General features: G+C 46.6%; 2 protein-coding genes across 31 annotated transcripts in view; both read left to right on the top strand.

Annotated features, from left to right (window-relative positions):
* The window catches only part of LOC125428587 (zinc finger protein 883-like), a 1,608,225-nt gene that overhangs the window by 1,365,037 nt on the left and 223,946 nt on the right, over positions 1 to 19,242 (top strand). The gene's annotated exons all lie outside the window — the stretch shown is intronic.
* LOC125428798 (major histocompatibility complex class I-related gene protein-like) lies at positions 1,310 to 17,899 on the top strand. The gene is made up of 8 exons (XM_048489461.1): positions 1,310 to 1,603; positions 5,674 to 5,898; positions 9,660 to 9,935; positions 11,738 to 12,013; positions 12,549 to 12,833; positions 14,397 to 14,477; positions 15,532 to 15,618; positions 17,771 to 17,899. The coding sequence occupies exons 2-7, from the start codon at positions 5,832 to 5,834 to the stop codon at positions 15,582 to 15,584; spliced, it is 1,038 nt and encodes a 345-aa protein (XP_048345418.1). The 5' UTR covers positions 1,310 to 1,603; positions 5,674 to 5,831; the 3' UTR covers positions 15,585 to 15,618; positions 17,771 to 17,899.

Below are 19,242 nucleotides of genomic sequence, written 5' to 3'. Positions count from 1 at the left end.
ATTCAGTCCCTTAGCTTCTCACAGGGTGACATTTTGACTAGTCGGGACTCTGGTTTTTTCCCCCAAACCAGGTGACCTTCTATGGTCTTTTTCTTTTTCCCAAAGAGAATGATCCTCCCATGTCTACTATCCAGGGCTGATCAGGCCAGACAAGCTAGCTGGGAGTAGACTTTAATTGAAGAAGGCATGAGGAAAAGTTCTGTGGCACCTGAAAGCCTGCATACTTCTAAACTGGTCAAATGAAATCTATGACGTAACTTCTGAGAAGGTTTCCATGATTGCCTCATAACCATCTGCCTGGAGTCGCCTTTCACAAGTTTGACGATGTGCCGGGATGTGGTCCGGATTTGGTATTGGTGATCACTGCTGCCTCAGACCCTGTGATGAGTTCACAGGGTCCCCATTATGATTTCTCGGAAAGCATCTAAGACTGTTCTGGGCAAGGTAAAAATTTATGTATATGGTTCATGACCAGAATAAAATAATACTAGAAGAAGAATACCAAATCATAAGAACAACACAAATTACAAAGGCATAACGTCCAATATCAATCAGAATGACTGAGGGAAAAACCTTAGGAGAATTACAGAGTTAGAAATATACATATCATTCTAAAATTACAAGTGACCAACAAAGGATGTCCTGATTTTTCTAGCTAACCATCTGAATTTGGCAACTCCCAAAGTAATCTGATTTTTATTTGGGAATATAATTGAAAGAAGAGGGCAGGGGGTTGGACTTGATGGACCTTGTGATCGCTTCCAACTCTATGACTCTATGAACGGTGGGGCTTGAGGATGTGATTCCATAGGGCAGGGCGGTCAGACCTTCCAGTTGCTCATGGACTACAATTCCCATGGACTACAATTTGACTACAACCTTCCAGTTGCTCATGGACTACAATTCCCATCAGCCCCCAGCCAGCTTGACCATGACTTCCTCTCACACGCTTTCTCGGAACAGGCGGCGGCAGCTTCGGGAATCCCACGCCGGACTTATGTTGCAAGTGTCCAGCGGGATCTGGGCCAAGGATGTTGCTGGCAAAGCACCGGATCTTCTTTGCATGGAGGATTCCTCGGAGGGAGAGACGGAGAGGCCGCCACTGAGGTCTTGCATTCTTCAGTCTGTCCGGGGGCCATCTTCTCCCCCCTCTACTTGTACCCCTGGGCTACTGGGAGGGCACCCAGCAACCCTACCTGACATTTCTACACACTCATTCTCTTCCATGGGGGGTAGAATGGTCTGCTGGTGGAATAGCACCCTACGGGTACCCAGCAGCAGGGTGGTGGGTGGGAGGCAAAAATGCCTTTGAGCCCACTGACCTAAGCCCTATATATAGTCCTCCCCACCTCCAAGCGAAGTGACCGGGTAGCGGGAATTCCGGACCAGATTTGCAGCCAACTTCTGTCTTCCCACTCCCGGAGCGGAGGCTGCCGGCACCGGATCTGCCCAGCGACTACTGACAAATTCGGAACGCCTCTTTCCGATTGGAGGAAAACTCCCCCCCTTCGGCCAATCCGAGCTTTACCAAGGCTGCTTTTCCTATCAAGGGCATTCTTGCTCCAGGGTGGCGTCGCCTTTCTGCGCGTGGGCGCTCCGGTCGGTGAGTATCTCGGGGTGGGGAGGTGGGGGTCCAAATTCACCATGATTTGCCGAGTGGTGACGGCGGCAGAATTTGCATCGGCATAACGCCCCGGGGGTGGAGGGCAGTTTCTCTCTATTGAGATCCTTTGGCTCAAAAAATGGGAATGGGGTTTTTCCACGTAAGAGTTCTTTGCAAAAAACCCTTTTCTGAAGGTTGGTGTGTTTGTAAGCGCTTCGGGGCAGGGGTCTACGTCGCCTTACTGTCTTGTACCTTTCCAGCCAGGTATGAACCCAGTGTCGACTCTGATGCATGAGGGCAGTGGCGTAGCTAGGGAAAATTGAACCCGGGACAAAATCTGAGTTTTGCGCCCCCCCCCCCGCCCCCCCGGCATATGGGCAGCGCCCCTCCCCCTTCCCCACCATGACCAAACACCATCACATTATAGAACATGCCCCAACACATGAATCTGAACACACCCAGTGCTCCCTAGTTTAAACAACATTGAAAGTGATGCTATTTTTGAAGGGGGGGAATCCACCCTGAAACAGCATCACTTTTAATGTTGTTTAAACTAGAGAGCCCAGATTCTCATTTTAAATTCACCTTAAAGAGAGACTCTGGGCTCTCTAGTTTAAACAACATTGAAAGTGATGCTGTTTCAGGGTAGATTTCCCACCCATCCACCCCAAACAGCACCATTGTCAAAGTTGGTTGTTGTGGGTTTTCTAAGCTGCATCCGGCTGTGGTCTGGTAGATCTTGTGGCTGGTATCTTCAGAGGTGTATCACAGAGAGAAGTCTGTTATCCACTGTGTCCAGACTTCTCTTATAACAGACTTCTCCCTGTGATACACCTCTGAAGATGCCAGCCACAGAGGCAGGTGAAACGTTAGGAACAAGATCTACCAGACCATGGCCACACAGCCTGTAAAACCCACAACAATCAGTTGAATCTGGTTGTGAAAGCCTTCAACAATACTTTCAATGTTTTTTTTAATCTAGGGAGCCTAGATTCTCCTTTAAATCCACTCCAAAGGGGGTGGATTTAAAGAGAGAACTGGGAAAACTTTGAGGGTGCTTGTCAGGAGAGCAATGTTTAAGATAACAGTACCAAAATTTTAGGCTATCTTTAGGAGACTATCCTGATTATACCACCCAGGTTTAGTGAAGTTTGGTTCAGGGGGTCCAAAGTTATGGACCTTCAAAAGGGTAGCCCCATCTACCATTAGCTCCCATTGGAAACAATGGGGGATGGAGCACTCCTTTTGGGGGTCCATAACTTTGGACCCCCTGAACCAACCTTCACCAAACCTGGGTGGTATCAGAAGGAGACTATCCTTATGATACCACCTAGGTTTAGTGAAGTTTGATTCAGAGGGTCCAAAGTTATGGACCCTCAAAATGATAGCCCCATCTGCTATTAGCTCCCATTGGAAACAATGGAGGATGGGGTCACCCCCTTTGGGGGTCCATAACTTTGGACCCCCTGAACCAAACTTCACCAAACTTGGCTGATATCATCAGGAGAGTCACCTGACGATAGCCTGATATTTTGGTGCCACTAGCCTAAAAACTGTGCCTCCTGCAGACCAAAATTGGAAAAAAACAGTAAAAAATACAGAAAGCTTCAAACGAACCTGCAATTTTTCCGCCCACCACAAGGTGGCGCCTGGGGCACTTGTCCCCGGATGTCCCCATGGTAGCTACGCCTGTGCATGAGGGTCTCTCCTGGAAGGCTTTTGCTAGGATTGGAGCCTTTGCCATAGGAGGGAAGGATGCTTTTTTTTTTTTGCCGGGAACGGGGGGGGTGACGACAATGGTTTATAAAACGATGAATGGGGTGAGTGGAGGCATTTCCTTGCTGGAAACTTGGGGTCAGCCTGGGGAAACGATTGCCAGTGGATTCCAGACAGCCCCACACCTTATTTATTCCTCGCTTCTTTTCCCAGTCAAGTCCTGCCTGACTTACAGCATCCTTGTGGGGTTTCCAAAACAAGAGGCATTCAGAAGTGAATTGGTGTTTGCTTGCCTCAGTGTCGTGCCCCTGGTATTCCCTGGAATTCACATATTTGCCAGGTTGAGGCTGAGATTGGGTGACTGACCCAAGGTCACTATACGAAGCAGGTTTCTATATGAAGCTCTAAGCCATGAAAGGCTGTCTAAGTGAGGCCCCTTCCGCACATGCATAATAATGCACTTTCAGTCCACTTTCAATGCACTTTGCAGCTGGGTTTTACTGTGCGGAATAGCAAAATCCACTTGGCAAACAATTGTGAAAGTGGACTGAAAGTGCGTCATTCTGCATGTGCGGAAAGGGCCTGAATCTCTGAATGGAACCAGGAAATGAATGACTGTATGCTCATTCAGCCAACAGTGCAATCCTAAAAAGGAAGCCCTCAATGGAATTGGCCTCTTTAGGATTGCGTTGAAAAAAGCACAAAAAGATGAGAAACCCTTTCAAAATTTTCAAAATTGATCAATTCTGAAATTGGGGGGCGGAATGCCACAGAAGAAGAAAAAATATATTTGTTTTGTTTTTGCAAAACTACTCTGCAACATGCTCAATCTGAGTTCAGTAGAAAACGGTTGCTTTGAAGGGTGAAGTCAACGGTATTATAATTTATACCCAACTGAGGGAGGGCCTTTCCTTCTCCAAACTCTGCCTTCCCCGGGATCCACTCCCACATGTCCGGGAATTTCTCCACCCAGAGTTGGCATCGTTAATCTGGGTATGCTGGCATCCCAGCGGGACAGTAGTGCGGGAGAAAAAGGTTCAAAAAAATCTTTCCCTCTTTAATTTGACAAAGCAGAAATGTGTGTCGTAACACTCCCACCTTCTCTCACCCTGCAAATGGTTGTCGGCACACACCTCAGGGCCGTGCTGCCTGTTATGCAACATTTCACTCTGTGTTTGCCTTATTTTATTTGCTTTAGCAACTGCAACATGGCTCAGAGCAGGGAACTCTAATCTGGAGAACTGGGTTTGATTCCTTCCCCCACTGTCCCCCAAGGGATTGACGGCCGACTTTTCCCTTAAAATGCAAAAGCCACGGAAGCAGCCATCACAATACTGATACAAGTAATATCGATATTGCCTTTAAAAGCAGTATCAATGTTACCTTTAATATTGATCTTTCTTTTTGCCTTTCGAGCTTTTCTTTTGAGCAACATAGGGGCGCAGGCGATAGTGAGCTGTGGGGCTGACAGTGGGGTCAGCTCCTTGTGTTTAAACAGGGAAATGTGAGGAGACCCCACTGCAAAGGGACTGCAGGAATAGGAGCGCTGTGGAAAGCTCTCTATGCATAATGGGCCAATGACTGTCTTCCTTAAAGTTTAAGCCTTCTATGCTGGAGTCCATTTACCCATCCTGTGACAATGAGTTCCACATGATAAAGACTTTGTAAGTAAGAACTACTTTTGCCCGTCTTTTGCCTTTCTTGAGTCTACTGGTCATCCACTTAATTGGGTGCTCCAGACCTTTAATATTACAGGAGAGGAAGAAAAAGTTCTTTGTATGTAACCTCTAACTGTGGGTTCTGTGGGGCAGAACTTGGAAGGAGTTGCAACAACTAATTTTAAAACAAAATGGTTTACTTTTCTTAACAAATAAGACTTATTAAACATTAACATTGAACCTTAACACTTCACAGTCCTGTTGAGTTGCATTTCAAGTCTTTCTATTTACAGTCTTGTCATGCCAAATCCAATTCTTCCTGCTGGTGGTTGGCTTATGAAGACTTGGTGAACTGATTCAAGATGGTGAAGGTCCCCAAAAGAACTCCCATCAACTATACATACAGAAAGCCCTGAAACAATCAATTCTAACATTTACAATACAGCAAAAATAAACAAATCCCTGCCCGCTAGTTCCCAACAACTTTGCAGTTACCTTAAACAAGATGTTAAGAGCTTATAAAGAAATAAATCAAGGTCCCAGCCTGGTAGCCTTGTTCCTTCAACTTCATGAGTTTTTGCAGCCTCCTGCTGCTTTGAGTCTCCACCCCTTTCTGGGTCAACCCAATGTAAACATAGGGGTTACATGTACACTTTCTCTGCACCAGATCCTGAATAATTTTATAAATGTCCACAGGTACTGATCCTCATCTCTGACCCCCTGAAGTGGAGCCCTGCTGGTTTCAGCCACTCCAAGAACAAGCAAGATTTTTTTTTCTTCTTGGGAACCAGTCAAGAAAGAGTCCAGTGTATTTCCACAAGACAGTGAGGGGACATTTGGGATCCAGATATCTGATGAGCCTGCTTTGGGGGCCTCCTCTGTTCCTGGTAGTGACAGCTTCCCTGCTAGGGGATTGCTCTGGTAAGTACCTGGAAGGGGCTGCCCTGCCTCCTTTTCTGGGAAAGGCACAATCCCCTGAGGAAGGTTTGTTCAGTTCAGTTGTCCAGAGCCAGCAGTAGTGATTAAGAGCGGTGGACTGTCACCTGGAGAACCAGGTTTGATTCCCCGTTCCTCCACATGAAGCCTGCTGGGTGACATTGGGCCAGTCCAGGGTCCCTCAGAACTCTCTCCTCACCTACCTCACAATGTGTCTGTTGTGGGAACAGGAAGGAAAGAAGTTTATAAGCCACTTTGAGACTCCTTACAGGGGAGAAAGGCCAGGTATAAATCCAAACTCCTCATCTTCAATTAAGAGAAACCTGATTTCAGTTAAGAAGAAGAAGAGTTTGGATTTATATCTCCCCTTTCTCTCCTGTAGGAGACTTAAAGGGGCTTCCAATCTCCTTGCCCTTCCCCCCTCACAACAAACTCCCTGTGAGGTAGGTGGGGCTGAGAGAGCTCCAAAAAACTGTGACTAGCCCAAGGTCACCCAGCTGGCATGCGTAGGAGTGCACAGGCTAATCTGAATTCCCCAGATAAGCCTCCACAACTCAAGCGGCAGAGCTGGGAATCAAACCCGGTTCCTCCAGATAAGAGTGCACCTGCTCTTAGCCACTACGCCACTGCTGCTCCTCGTCCAAATTAGGCTGATGTTGCTTCCTGCTTCTTTCTTTGGCGATCTGAGTTCTGTAGGAACCCACCCAACAACTAAAACCCCTAACCTACACAATCATTATAGCTTACTCCCAAGTAAGAGTACAAAAAATGGCCATCCACTGGAACAGTGGTATAGTTCTGATTTGTGGAGTTTCACCTGCTGGGCCATTAACCCTTACAGAAGTGTCAACTTTTTTCTTAACTGCTTTTCGGAATGACCCAGTGCAAGAATAGAGAGCTGTGCAGCGCAAGAATAGAAAGTGCCTGCTTGACACTTTGAGTAGGGTTGCCGGGTTCCTTTTCTTCCAGCTGCCGGTGGGGCATATGGGGTAGGTTGCCAGATCCAGGTTTGGAATCTCCCGGAGATTTGGGGGTGGCTCCTGGAAAGGAAAGGGACCTCAGTGGGGTACAATGCCGCGCAGTCCCCCCTCAAAAAGCATCCGTTTTCTCCATTGGAACTCATCTCTGGAGATGGGCTGTAATTCCAGGGGATCCCCGGGTCCCACTGAGAAAATTAGTCAGAGTTCCAGTCAGAGATCCATCTCCTCCTGTCACAAGACCATGACATTAAATGACTTTCTGCAGTGGGTGTGAAGCTCACTGTGTCCCCCTGCTGTTTCCTGGGCTTAAAGAACCGTCTCATGTCTGTAGAAAGATGGAAGCAGAAGGCAGCGTGGTGTAGTGGTTAAGAGCAGTGGACTCTGATCTGGAGAACCGGGTTGGATTCCCTGCTCCTCCACCTGAAGGGTGACCTTGGGTCAGTCACAGTTCTCTCAGACCTCTCTCAGCCCCAACTACTTCACAAGGTTTCTGTTGTGGGGAGGGGAAAAGAAAGGTGTTTGTAAGCTGCTTTGAGACTCCTTACAGGAGAGAAAGGTGGGATATATTTCCTCCCCCTTTTGGCCTTTACATCGGGCGCCTGTTTTTAACAACTTCTGTTGTTTTAATCTGTATTTATTTTTAGTTCCTGCTGCTTTAGTTTTTAATGGGTTTAAGTTATGTTTTTGTATTGATTGGCTGTCTTAGAGAACAGCCATATTGTGAGCTGCCTCGAGCCCTTCGGGGGTGAGGCGGCCTATAAATCCAACAAATAAAAAAATAAATAATATAAATCCAAACTCCTCCTCCTATTTCTTCTCTGGATTATGAGGTGCAATTGTTTGCTTCTAGCCAAACATTATTTCCACAGTTTAGGGGAAGGTGCTCTGTTTCTTAGTATCGGAGCGAGATGTGGAAGAAAAGCGATTCCTCCTTGTAGCTGGCATTTCTGGTCACTTGCAGGGTGCCCAACGACAAACTGTTGTGGAAACAGAGACTGTAACCTGCCCCATCCTAGTCTCCCCCCACCCCACAACACGCCCAGAATCTAAAATGAAAGGCAGATGGAACAGACGAAAGAGGGCGTGGCCAAGAGTTTATTTGGGGGGGTTATCAAAACATACACACTTCAGTGCTTCATTCAGGCTGGATCTGCCATTCTGGATTTTGAAGAATGATTTGGGAACCAATCTAAGCTTTTGTTCTTCTGAGAGGAGTTTTTCTAGTACAGTCAAGGGCTCAGTTGTCGTGCTGCTGACGGCCCTTGCTCTGTTTTTGTAGTGTGCAGCAGGAGAAAACCATAAAGGCGTTGGGCAAAGAACATCTCATGTGTTTGCTTTGCATAATCAGCCAGCAGTTTGTACAATTCACAAATCAGGACATCAGAATCCGGGCCCCTGACCTGAATAGCCCAAGCTAGCCCGATCTGGTCAGATCTCAGAAGCTAAGCAATGTCAGCCCTGGCCCTTATTTGGGGGGAGATCTCTGTGGAATGACACAGGCAACGGCAAACCATAAATCAGCACAAACAAGAGAGAGGGACAAACTTAAAACTTACAAAACTAGAATTAAGTACCTAAAGGGTTTTATTTGTAAGAAATACGTGTGTGTTTTGATACTTAGTCGTTTTATATTCAATTAACAATTAAACAATTTTTGATCTCTTAGGTACTTACCGTATATACTCATGTATAAGTCAAATTTTTCAGCACATTTTTAATGCTGAAAAAGCTCCCCTCGACTTATATGCGGGTCATTAAAAATTTTTGTGTGTTTTTACTTTGCCGGCCAGCAGGGGGAGCAGTTTTTATGCTAGCAACACCAAATTTTCAGGGTACCCTCAGAAGACACTCCTGATGATACCAGCCAAGTTTGGTAAGGTTTGGTTCAGGGGGTCCAAAGTTATGGACCCCCAAAGGAGGTGCCCACATTCCCCATTGTTTTCAATGGGAGCTATTAGTAAATGGGGCTACCATTTTGAGGGTCCAAACTTCACCAAACCTGGCTGGTCTCATCAGGAGAGTCTCTTTATGATACCAGCCAGGTTTGGTGAAGTTTGGGTCAGGGGATCCAAAGTTATTGATCTCCAAAAGGGTGCCCCATCCCCCATTGTTTACAATGGAAGCTAATAGATTTTCCATTTCTGATAATATCCCTCTTAAAATCTAAGTTGAGTTACATTTGGATGATGATGAGGAATCCAGTTTTGAAGGATTTTAACTCTTGTGTTTTAGCTTGGTTGCTGATTGAGCTAAGGTTTTTGTACTTTTAAAGTTATTGTTGATACCACATTGTTCTTGTTGACCCTCTTTTCCACTTACAGAGCCAGTTTACTGTTTTTCTTTGAAATAAATATTCAAAAACATTTAACCTACTGATGCCTCAATTGATGTAATTTTATTGGTATCTATTTTTATTTTTGAAATTTACCAGCAGCTGCTGCATTTCCCACCCTCGACTTATACGCGAGTCAATAAGTTTTCCCAGCTTTTTGTGGTAAAATTAGGTGCCTCGACTTATATGCGGGTCAACTTATACACGAGTATATACGGTAATTTGCATAACTAGCCAGCCGTTTGTATAATGTGCAAATCAGGCTTACAGAATAGGAGACGGGGAATAACTGGTAGGCTGCTGGGGACATTTTAAGGTGGGGAACTTAAAATGTGGGGAACTTTTCCCTGTCGCCATGGAGGGGCAAAGGACTTGTAGGTGATTTTCAGGCTGTGGCTGCAGGCCCCTTACCTCTGCCTCTCTGCCTCTTACAGGTTCTACCTGGCACTCCCTTCGCTATTTCAGTACAATGATATGGGAGCCTGACCTGGGCCTGCCCCAGTTCATTGGTGCGGGGTATGTGGATGACCAGCTTGTCGGTCACTACAGCCGCCGTCAGAGGAAGGTAGTGCCTCAGATATCCTGGGGGAAGGAAATGGAGAAGGAGGAACCCCAAATCTGGGAATGGATCAACCATCGGATCTGGAATGACCAGCTGAGTATGAAGGTAGAACTGAGAAGCCTGCAGAAACTCTACAATCAGAGCACGGGTAAGGTAGAAGAAGAGAAGAGAAGTTGGTTTTTATGCCCTGCTTTTCTCTGCCTCCTAAACCAAAACACACATTCCTTATCCCAATTAATATCACAGCCACAGCCAAACATGCAGCAGAGTTACACCAGTTTGGAGCAGGAGTTTGTTATGGCCCCTGACACCCCCAGAATATTATTTATATATATTCCGGGGATTGCCACATGTTCCTCTCTTGGTCTTGTTGGTGTTGAGACACGATATCGTCTTCACTGGGTTTCTGTGCTGGCGTGGAATCCCTGCCTTCTACTTCGTCTACTCTTAAGAATCGTTAGGTTACGTATCACCCTGCAAAAAACCCCATTTCCCTCTCTATCTTCCAAATCTATCTTTCAAACCTGTTTATATACTAGGAACTTGAATGTATGTGCTCTTGTGCCTTACTGTGTGTATGTATTTTTTGAACCAAATTCATATAAAACGTTTAAACTCAATTTGGACTCTTGCGCTCCTCTGTGGAATATTCTTTGCCAGAATTCCTTCCCCGTAGACATATTCCCAAAGATCCTCTCGGCCAATCTCTCACAGCCAAAAGTGAGTTGTTTTTATTCCCCTGTGCCACTTAAAATTCTAAATGTGTGCTGTTACACTCTTAGCAGCTGGTGGAGAATCCCTTTCCTAAATCCCCTTCCCCTGTTAAGGCCGTAACAAGTTGATCTTTGAGCAAAAGATGGACATGTGTGGAGATTGTATTTATTTATATTTATTTCATTACACTTCTATGCAACCCTTCCCCTCACAGGCTCAGGGCGACTCCCGACAATATTTCAACAATCTAAAGTCCATTAAAATTGTAGTAAAACCAATCCTCAGATGGCAATCCCCTGAGCACGAAGGGGGGCGCCGGGGGGGGGGGGGGGCAGCGCCCTACTAAACCCAGAGCCAGTGCAGCTGGCAGAGAGGTTTTTTACTTATATCATAACCTTTCTCCCCTATGAGGAGACTCAAGGTGGCCTAAAAGCTCCTTTCCCTTCCTCTCCCCACAACAGACACCTTGTGAGGCAGGTGGGGCTGAGAGAGTTCCGAAGAACCGTGACTGGCCCAAGGTCACCCAGTAGGAATGTTGGAGTGGCAGAAACTCACCTGGTTCACCAGATAAGCCTCTGCCACTCAGGTGGAGGAATGCAGAATCAAACCCGGTTCTCCAGATTAGAATCCACCTGCTCTTAACCATTACACCACTCTGGCTCTCTTTCTTGGTGGGTCTTCCCACCACTGGTTGAATGTGCTCTCGCCATGGGGTTTAATGGGGGATTAGTGGGGCCCTTTTCAGGCCATAGTCCCAAGTCACTGGATTTAAGTATCCAAAGATTAGAATATAAAATTGGTTGACAGTTCCTATGTATACTGTTGACATACATTATTGACATATATTATTGAGGATATGCTTACCATTTAAATATGCATAACTTTAGCCACAGTTAATTATGCTAGAGTATAATGCTGGAAACTCTTTAATAATCTATTGACTTTCTAATTCTAGAGGAGGATTATGGAGGAATCAAAGCCCCTCCCTCCAAAAATTAGAACCGTGATAGTTGTAAAGAAAGGCTATATAATCATTCCCAGCTCTATTTCCACTCAGAGAGTGATGGAGTCTCCTTCTTGGGAGGTTTTTAAACAGAGGCTGGATGAACATGTGTCAGGAGTGCTTTGATTATGTGTTCCTGCACAGCAGGGGGATGGACTTGATGACCCTTGAGGTCTCTTCCAGCTCTATGATTCTATGATTTCTGATGTCCTCCTTTTGCTGGTCTTTTGCAGGGTTACACATCTTGCAGCGAATGACTTCCTGTGAACTAAGCAATGATGGGCGCAAAAGGGGATTTTACCAGTTTGGTTATAATGGGAAGGACTACCTTAACTTCGACAAGGAGACCCTCACCTGGACAGCAGCCACTGGACCGGCTCTGGTGACCAAGATGGAATGGGATGCTGAGTTGGCAAATAACCAGTGCATGAAGGACTTTCTGGAGGAAATATGCATCGGGTGGCTTCAGACATTCCTGGATTATGGGAAGGCATCACTGCTGAGGACAGGTGGGAATGGCAAAAAGGTGTGATTGTTTCACACTCTCCCTAGCCAGCGTGGTGTGGTGGTTAAGAGCAGGTGGATTCTAATCTTGAGATCCGGGTTTGATTCCCCACTCCTCCACCTGAGTGGCAGAGGCTTATCTGGTGAACCAGACATGTTTCCGCGCTCCTACATTCCTGCTGGGTGACCTTGGCCTAGTCACAGTTCTTCAGAGCTCTCTCAGCCCCACCCACCTCACAAGGTGTCTGTTATGGGGAAAGGAGCTTGTAGGCCACCTTGAGTCTCCTTACAGGTGAGGAACTTATCTTACCATATATAACTGGCTAAGGGTTTGAAACTCTGACAATGAACCCTTAGCCAATCAACCTTAGTCCAGGGTCATAACAATTATCTTGTACTTGGGCATCCAGCATTAATGTGCATTCAAGACAAGATGGAGGAACAAAACCTCCTTGTGAGCTGTCAGATACCAGAAACTGGGGCTGATAACACAGAGAACCAGTGTATAATCAGCCTCAACTTGGGCCAATGTTTTCACAGAGCCCCCAAAAGTGAAGGTGGCACGCGAGGAAGACTATGATGGCCTAGAAACTCTAATCTGTCAAGCCCACGGTTTCTACCCCAAGGAGATTGATGCCACCTGGTGGAAGGACGGGGAAATCTGGGAGCAGGAGACCTTTCGTGGGGGAGTCGTTCCCAACTCAGATGGAACCTTTCACACCTGGCTGAGTGTCAAGATCCACCCCAAGGACAGGGATCGATACCAGTGCCACGTGGAGCATGATGCCCTCCTGGAGCCCTTGGACGTGACCTGGGAGGAGCCTGGTGAGAGACGAAAAGGGGAGGGGGGAAGTTTTGGAGGCAGCAATTCTTTTCCTTTTTTTGCCTTCAAGTCACAGCTGACTTGTGGTGACCATTGGTGGGGTGTGCAAGCCAAGAGATGTTCAGAGGTGGTTTGCCATTGCTTGGCTATGTGTCACAACCCTGGTATTCTTTGTTGGCCTCCCATCCAAATACTGGCCAACCCTTCATAGAGCCAGCGTTCTGTAGTGGTTAAGAGCAGGTGCACTCTAATCTGGAGAACTGGGTTTGGTTCCCTGCTCTGCCACTTGAACTGTGGAGGCTTATCTGGTGAACCAGATTAGCGTGTGCACTCCAACACATGCCAGCTGGGTGAACTTGGGCTAGTCACAGTTCTTTGGAGCTCGCTCAGCCCCACCTCACAGGGTGCTTGTTGTGGAGGGGGAAGGGAAAGGAGATTGTGAGCCCCTTTGAGTTTCCTTATAGGAAAGAAAGGGGGAATATAAATCCAAACTCTTCTTCTTAGCTTCCGAGATCTGACAAGATTGGGCTAGCCTTCACTGTCCAGGTCAGGGTAGCAGTTTCTAGTTTTGAGAGCCAGTGTAGTGTAGTGGTTAAGAGCAGAAGACTGTCACCTGGGAATTGGTAATTGGTTCAATTCCTCACTCCTCCACATGGAGCCTGCTATGTGACCTTGGGCCAGTCACAGTATTCCCAGACCTCTCATGGCCTCCTCGCAAGGCGCACTTTGTAGGGAGAGGAAGGGATTGTGATTGTCAGCCTTACAGTAGAGAAAAGCAGGCAATAAAAACCAACGCTTTTTCTTCTATCTGGAATTGTTACCCAAAGAAAAAGGAAGAGACTCCAAGAAAAAACCCTCTATTCAATTTGTATGCCATTTGTCTCATTATCAGTATATTTCATAGTCAACGTGGCTACTTAAAACAGCAGGTCATGGCCACACTGAGGGAAGAGAGATTTCCTACTAGGGGATGCCAAAGATGCAGAAAATCCTAAAAAGTTATAAAAATGGGGGAGGAGTTAAATCCTCTTCAAACAAATGAGCATTATTTGCATTTGAGCAGACAACCCAAGCTTCATTGGCCCTGGTGGGAGGACTCCCTTACTAGATTTTCCTTAAAGACCACTTAATTTGCTGAGTATGGCTCCAAGCCCTGTTTGGGGGGGGGGGGGCGGGGAAGGGGCTGTTACAGTCTGCCTTCCCTCCCGCTGCCATTTCTTCTAGGGAAAACAGTGCAGGACTGAAGATAGAACCCCCTCCTTGCTCCCACTGTGCTCAGAGCAGCATCAAATGACCATTTGGATTTTGGGAGAAAATGTATGGGGAGAGAGATGGAGAAACAAAGTGGGGGCATCCCTATAAGTTCCTTGCTTGTGAGTAAATGTAATTCTCATTGTAGCCCCATCAGTAGATACTTAAATCCATACTTAGATGGGAGACCACCAAGGAAGTCTGTTGCAATGGCAAACCACCTAGATTCATATCTTGTGCAGGCCTCCCCCACAAAACGGGGATATTCTTTGGAGCTTACTACAATCATTGTGTTCTTTTTCCCCCCATTTCAGAGCTATCCAAGGTGGTGCTCATCGCAGCAATTCTCATGGTGGTTTTGACTGGTCTCTTTGTGCCTGTGATCATCTATTTCTGTGAGTAACTTGCAACTACTGCTGGGGTGCATCTCCTTTTGTGGAAGACTCTTATGAAGAATGTGGAGATATCATCTCACTCCCAACCAAATCTGAGATTACCCACAATCATAAGAACATAAGAACATAGAGCCTGCTGGGTCAGACCAGAGTCCATCTAGTCCAGCACTCTGCTACTCACAGTGGCCCACCAGGTGCCTTTGGGAGCTCATGTGCAGGATGTGAAAGCAATGGCCTGCTGCTGCTGCTGCTCCTAATCGCTATCTTTCCCCTTCTCTGTCGGGTTGGGTAGCAGGTGAAGACCATCCAGTATGTGATTATTGAAGCAGAACTTATCATGAACCTTTACGATTCAGTTCATGCTCTCTATGGCTGGCAGATGTATGCCTTCTACAATTTTTGTTTTCAAATTAAAAAAAAACTTCAATAATAAAGGGAAATCTGTAAGTAAGCCTATGATCATGTGGGTGTGGGGGAGTTAGGGAAGAGTCCAAGGTGTAGCTAAGGTGGACTCTAATCTGGAAAATCAGGTTTGATTCCCCACTCCTCCACATGAGTGGCAGACACTTATCTGGTGAATTGGATTTGTTTCCTTGCTCCTGCACATGAAGCCTGCTGGGTGATTTTGGGCCAGTCACAGTTCTCTCAGAACTCTCTCAGCCCCACCTTCCTCAGGAGGTGTATGTTGTGGGTAGAGGAAGGGAAATAAATTTGTAAGCTGCCTGGAGTCTCCTTATAAAAGAAAAAGGCAGGGTATAAATTCAAACTCTTCTCTGTCCACTGACCTTTTGGCAGCTCAACTATTGCCCCAATTCTGGCATAGGAGTTGAACTTTTTGTAATTCTTTCCTTCTGGAAGTGAAGTCACAGTCAAAGAGTTGGAAAGGGGCTTTTAGCTCAATCTACCTATATAGAGCATCCATGAATTGTGTCTGTTCAGCCTCTTCTAGAATACTTCCAGTAAAGGAGAGAGGGAAGGACCCTGCCCCAACAATCAGTTCCTTTGAAAAGCCGCTCCTATTTTTAGGATATTTCTCTGTGGTTCTGTCCTTCAGGGAGACGGCCAAGAAACTACCAGGCAGCCCACAGAGTTGCAATACATGAGTGACCCTCTTTGTCCTTGAAGTATCCATTGATTACAGGTTGGTTATCAGTCTGTCTGTTGCTGAACTGTGCAAATGAGCAAAGGTCATTTTCATGTCTCTTGTAGAATAATTTTCTTGGATCGTTTTACTGCATTCTTAATGTGCCATTGAAATGGAACATTTTCTTGGAATTTAGAAGATGAAATTGTTAACTGATACCTGATGAAAGATTTATGTGAAACAAATATTAACATGCAAGCCCACTGTGTGAATATTTACTGTATTAGGGAGGTCATTGGTGCATATTTTTTAAAAACTGCAAGATCTGGTTGGTCATCTAAGAACCTCTCTTTGAATAGGGGTTTTCAAAGGCTGGATGTCTTTGCTTGTGGGAAATATAAAAGGTAAAGTTTCCCCTTCAGTCGTGTCCGACCCTGGGATACCACTGCGAGCAATGATTTTATAGGCAAGCCTCTTTTGTGGGGTAGTTTGCCATTGCTTTCCCCAGCTATTCTTTACCCCTCACTTACCTACCAAGAAATGGATGGATGGCTGAGTTGACCATGAGCAAGCTGCCAGGATATCTGACCCACAGGGGGCTCGAACTCCTGATCGTGTGAGTGGCAGTGCAAGCACTTAACCACTACGCCACGCGGCTCCTTGTGGGAAATATGGCAATGATAACTGAGGGGCTCCGGGACAGAATGGCAAAGTCTGACCTGCAAGAGCCGTAGAGATGGGGCTCAAGGGGAATTCTGGGGTGGGGGGGTTGCCTGTTGGAAATAGCAACACTAGAGAAAACCCAGACCCTCCTCCATTTATTTTGCTGATTTGCATCAACTTCACATTGAAGGTGAGTACAGGAATTGAGATACTATGATGACAGGTCAAAACACTGAAGATGAGCCCTTTTACCATACTTGTCAATATGCGTTGGAGGGGGTCAGTCCCTAGTTTTATATCTGCCCCTGTGAAGATCTTCTGGATTCTTGATTTTGCCTTTGTTTTGCAATGGCTTTTGGCCGTTAAACCTGAACTGATGTGTATGTGTGTGGGGCTGGGGCTGGGGGAGGTATGCAGGTGAAATAAGGAAAGAGTCGGGGAGGAAGAGGGATTGGAGGTCTCAGGTGCTCCGGCCAACCTGGAGAATCCAGAATCAAGACGTTTCCCAAAGACTGATATAATTCAGACAAAAAGCATAGAGTAAAATGAAGGATCTACCATTGCACCAATGACCCACATTGGCTTGATTCTAGTTGAATAATCAAATGGACAGTTAATTGATTGATTGATTGATTGATTGTTTGGATTTGTAGACCGCCCCATCCCCGAAGGGCTCTGGGCGGTGCACAACAATATCCATATATAAACAATTTATCATTACAATCAGTGCAATTACTAAAACCAATAAAATCCATTTAAAAGCAGCGGTCAGTACAAAAAATATCGGCATCCCGAAACCCAATTTAATTTAGAGGCCTCCCTAAGACGGGACGGCCGGACTTCCCTCTAAGAGGGTGGCATGATGGTAAATCAAGTATGTAGGGGGGGGCGCACATTTCAGCAACTGGACACTCCAAAGGCCCGGCGGAACAACTCAGTCTTACAGGCCCTGTGGAACTCACCAAGGTCCCGCAGGGCCCGGACAGCTGGCAGAAGAGTGTTCCACCAGGCCGGGGGCAGGGCTGTAAAGGTCCTGGCCTGAGTGGAGGCCAGCTGCATCATTGAGGGGCCAGGAACCACCAGCAAATTGGCCTCTGCTGAACGCAGAGGCCGAGTAGGGACATATGAGGTAATGATGTAACTTGACCAGTCAGGTGAGTTGCTGTCATGCACTCTGTAGCTGAGCAGGGACTTATTAAGGAAGCGCCTTCTCCCATCCATGGAATGGATTGTGTAGGTTCTTTGCCCTCAAAATTGCTAGGCCAAGTGATCTAGCTGGTACTTGTGCCAATCTTCCTGCTTCCTTATCTCACTCCTTGAGGATCTGAGGTTAAGCTGGCAGTAGTTTCAGAGTGGGAAGTTTCCATGATTTCTTCTAGGCCCAAGCCTGAACCAATGTTTCTGAATTGACAAGGGTCGGTTAGGTAAACTGCTATCTTGACTGGTAACCTTGGCTTCCCTGTCCAGTTCTTTGATTCTACTACACTTAACTCAGCAGTTCCGTGATGATTGCTGAGTTTTTCTCTTCCCTTTTTTCCACTTTCAGACCAGGAAATATTGCTACGTGAGAAGAGACCAGTGGCTATCTACCTGTGGCTTCCCATGAAGTATCTCCTCACAGATTCCAGTTAGTCTTCGAAATTGTTTCCTATGCTTCCTCAGTCTGCCTCTGGCCTCGTTTCAGCATCTATTCTCCAAGAGTGCAGTAATGGTGACGGGAATATTTCCAATGGGTTTGAGCTGATTTTTTTCCGCTGATGAATTTGTGTCATTTGTTCACAACTGATAACATGATCTCTAACAGGCTAAAGAGAGGCTTTATTCTGAGTCCTGCACAGTGCTGGATTTACCCTATAGGCTTGGTAGGCTGTGCCTAGGGCCTCAAAATCTAGGGGCCCCTGGCCAAAGTGAATAATGTTTTTGATGCTGTCACAGACCTTTCTTATCCATGCTGTCATAATGCTCTGTAGTATCTAAACAACCCTTCAGTAATTTTCCCTGTGCAGAATTGGGAGGGACCTCACAAGTAGAATAGCCTAGGATCTCTCTTCATCTAAATCTGGGACTGCTCCTGCATACCCTTTGTAGTGACTTTTGACATTTCTCTATAGCTCACCTAGTGGGCGTTGCCAGTCCTGAATGATAAGCAATATACACTGGTGTTATCTTTTATATTTTACATCAAATAGGTAAAGATGACAGTAATGTGTCAATATAACTTATTTTGCAAGAAAAAATCCAGACTTTTAAAATAGTCATTGTGTACCTGTTCGGGGGCGGCCAGGAGGCCCCTCCCCAGACTTAGCAGGCCAGCTGCAGCTGCACCACGATCCCCGGCACTGGCTGAGCCACGGACTCCAGCCCCAGCCGCTTCTGAGACCCTGGTTTTCCGTCCCCGATGGGGTGGGTCCACCGTCGAGTACTCCCATGTTACGACCAGAAACCACCCAAGGGTTCTCAGCTCTTGCAGAGGGCGGCACCACGGTGGAGGGGGACATGGATGTCGCCCAGTTCGGCCGGTGAATGGTCGAACACCAAGCCAAATTGACACGGACCTAGTACAAATCCAACAGGAGACCCAGGTGTCTCTGTTGAAGGAGGTTATGCAGAGACAAGACGCACAAAATGCCGCGTTGCAAGACCTCACAAAGAGATCAGGGACGGTAGGGGCAGGGGGACAACCAAGCAGGCCCTCGGGCCGGCTGCCGTGGGTGCTGCTGACCAAGCTAACCGGGGAGGATGACATAGATGGCTTCTTGGAAGCCTTTGAACGGGTCACGGAGGCTGCAGGGTGGGATAGGGGCCAATGGGCCTTTATATTGACTCCATATCTGACGGGTGACGCCCAGGCGGCGGCCAAAGCTTTCCCGCGAGTGGATCAGGGGGACTATGCCAAGCTGAAAGAGGCTATTGTGGAGCAGTATGATGTGTCCCCAGAGATGTACCCAGTATAAATTCCAACAATGATGCAACATTATAGAATGCAATACAAAATCAGAGGCTCGCGCTGCATCAACC

The sequence above is a fragment of the Sphaerodactylus townsendi genome, linkage group LG03 (genome assembly GCF_021028975.2).
Source record: "Sphaerodactylus townsendi isolate TG3544 linkage group LG03, MPM_Stown_v2.3, whole genome shotgun sequence".
In the NCBI taxonomy this organism is placed as follows: domain Eukaryota; kingdom Metazoa; phylum Chordata; class Lepidosauria; order Squamata; family Sphaerodactylidae; genus Sphaerodactylus; species Sphaerodactylus townsendi.
This window is presented reverse-complemented; position numbering and strand designations above follow the sequence as displayed.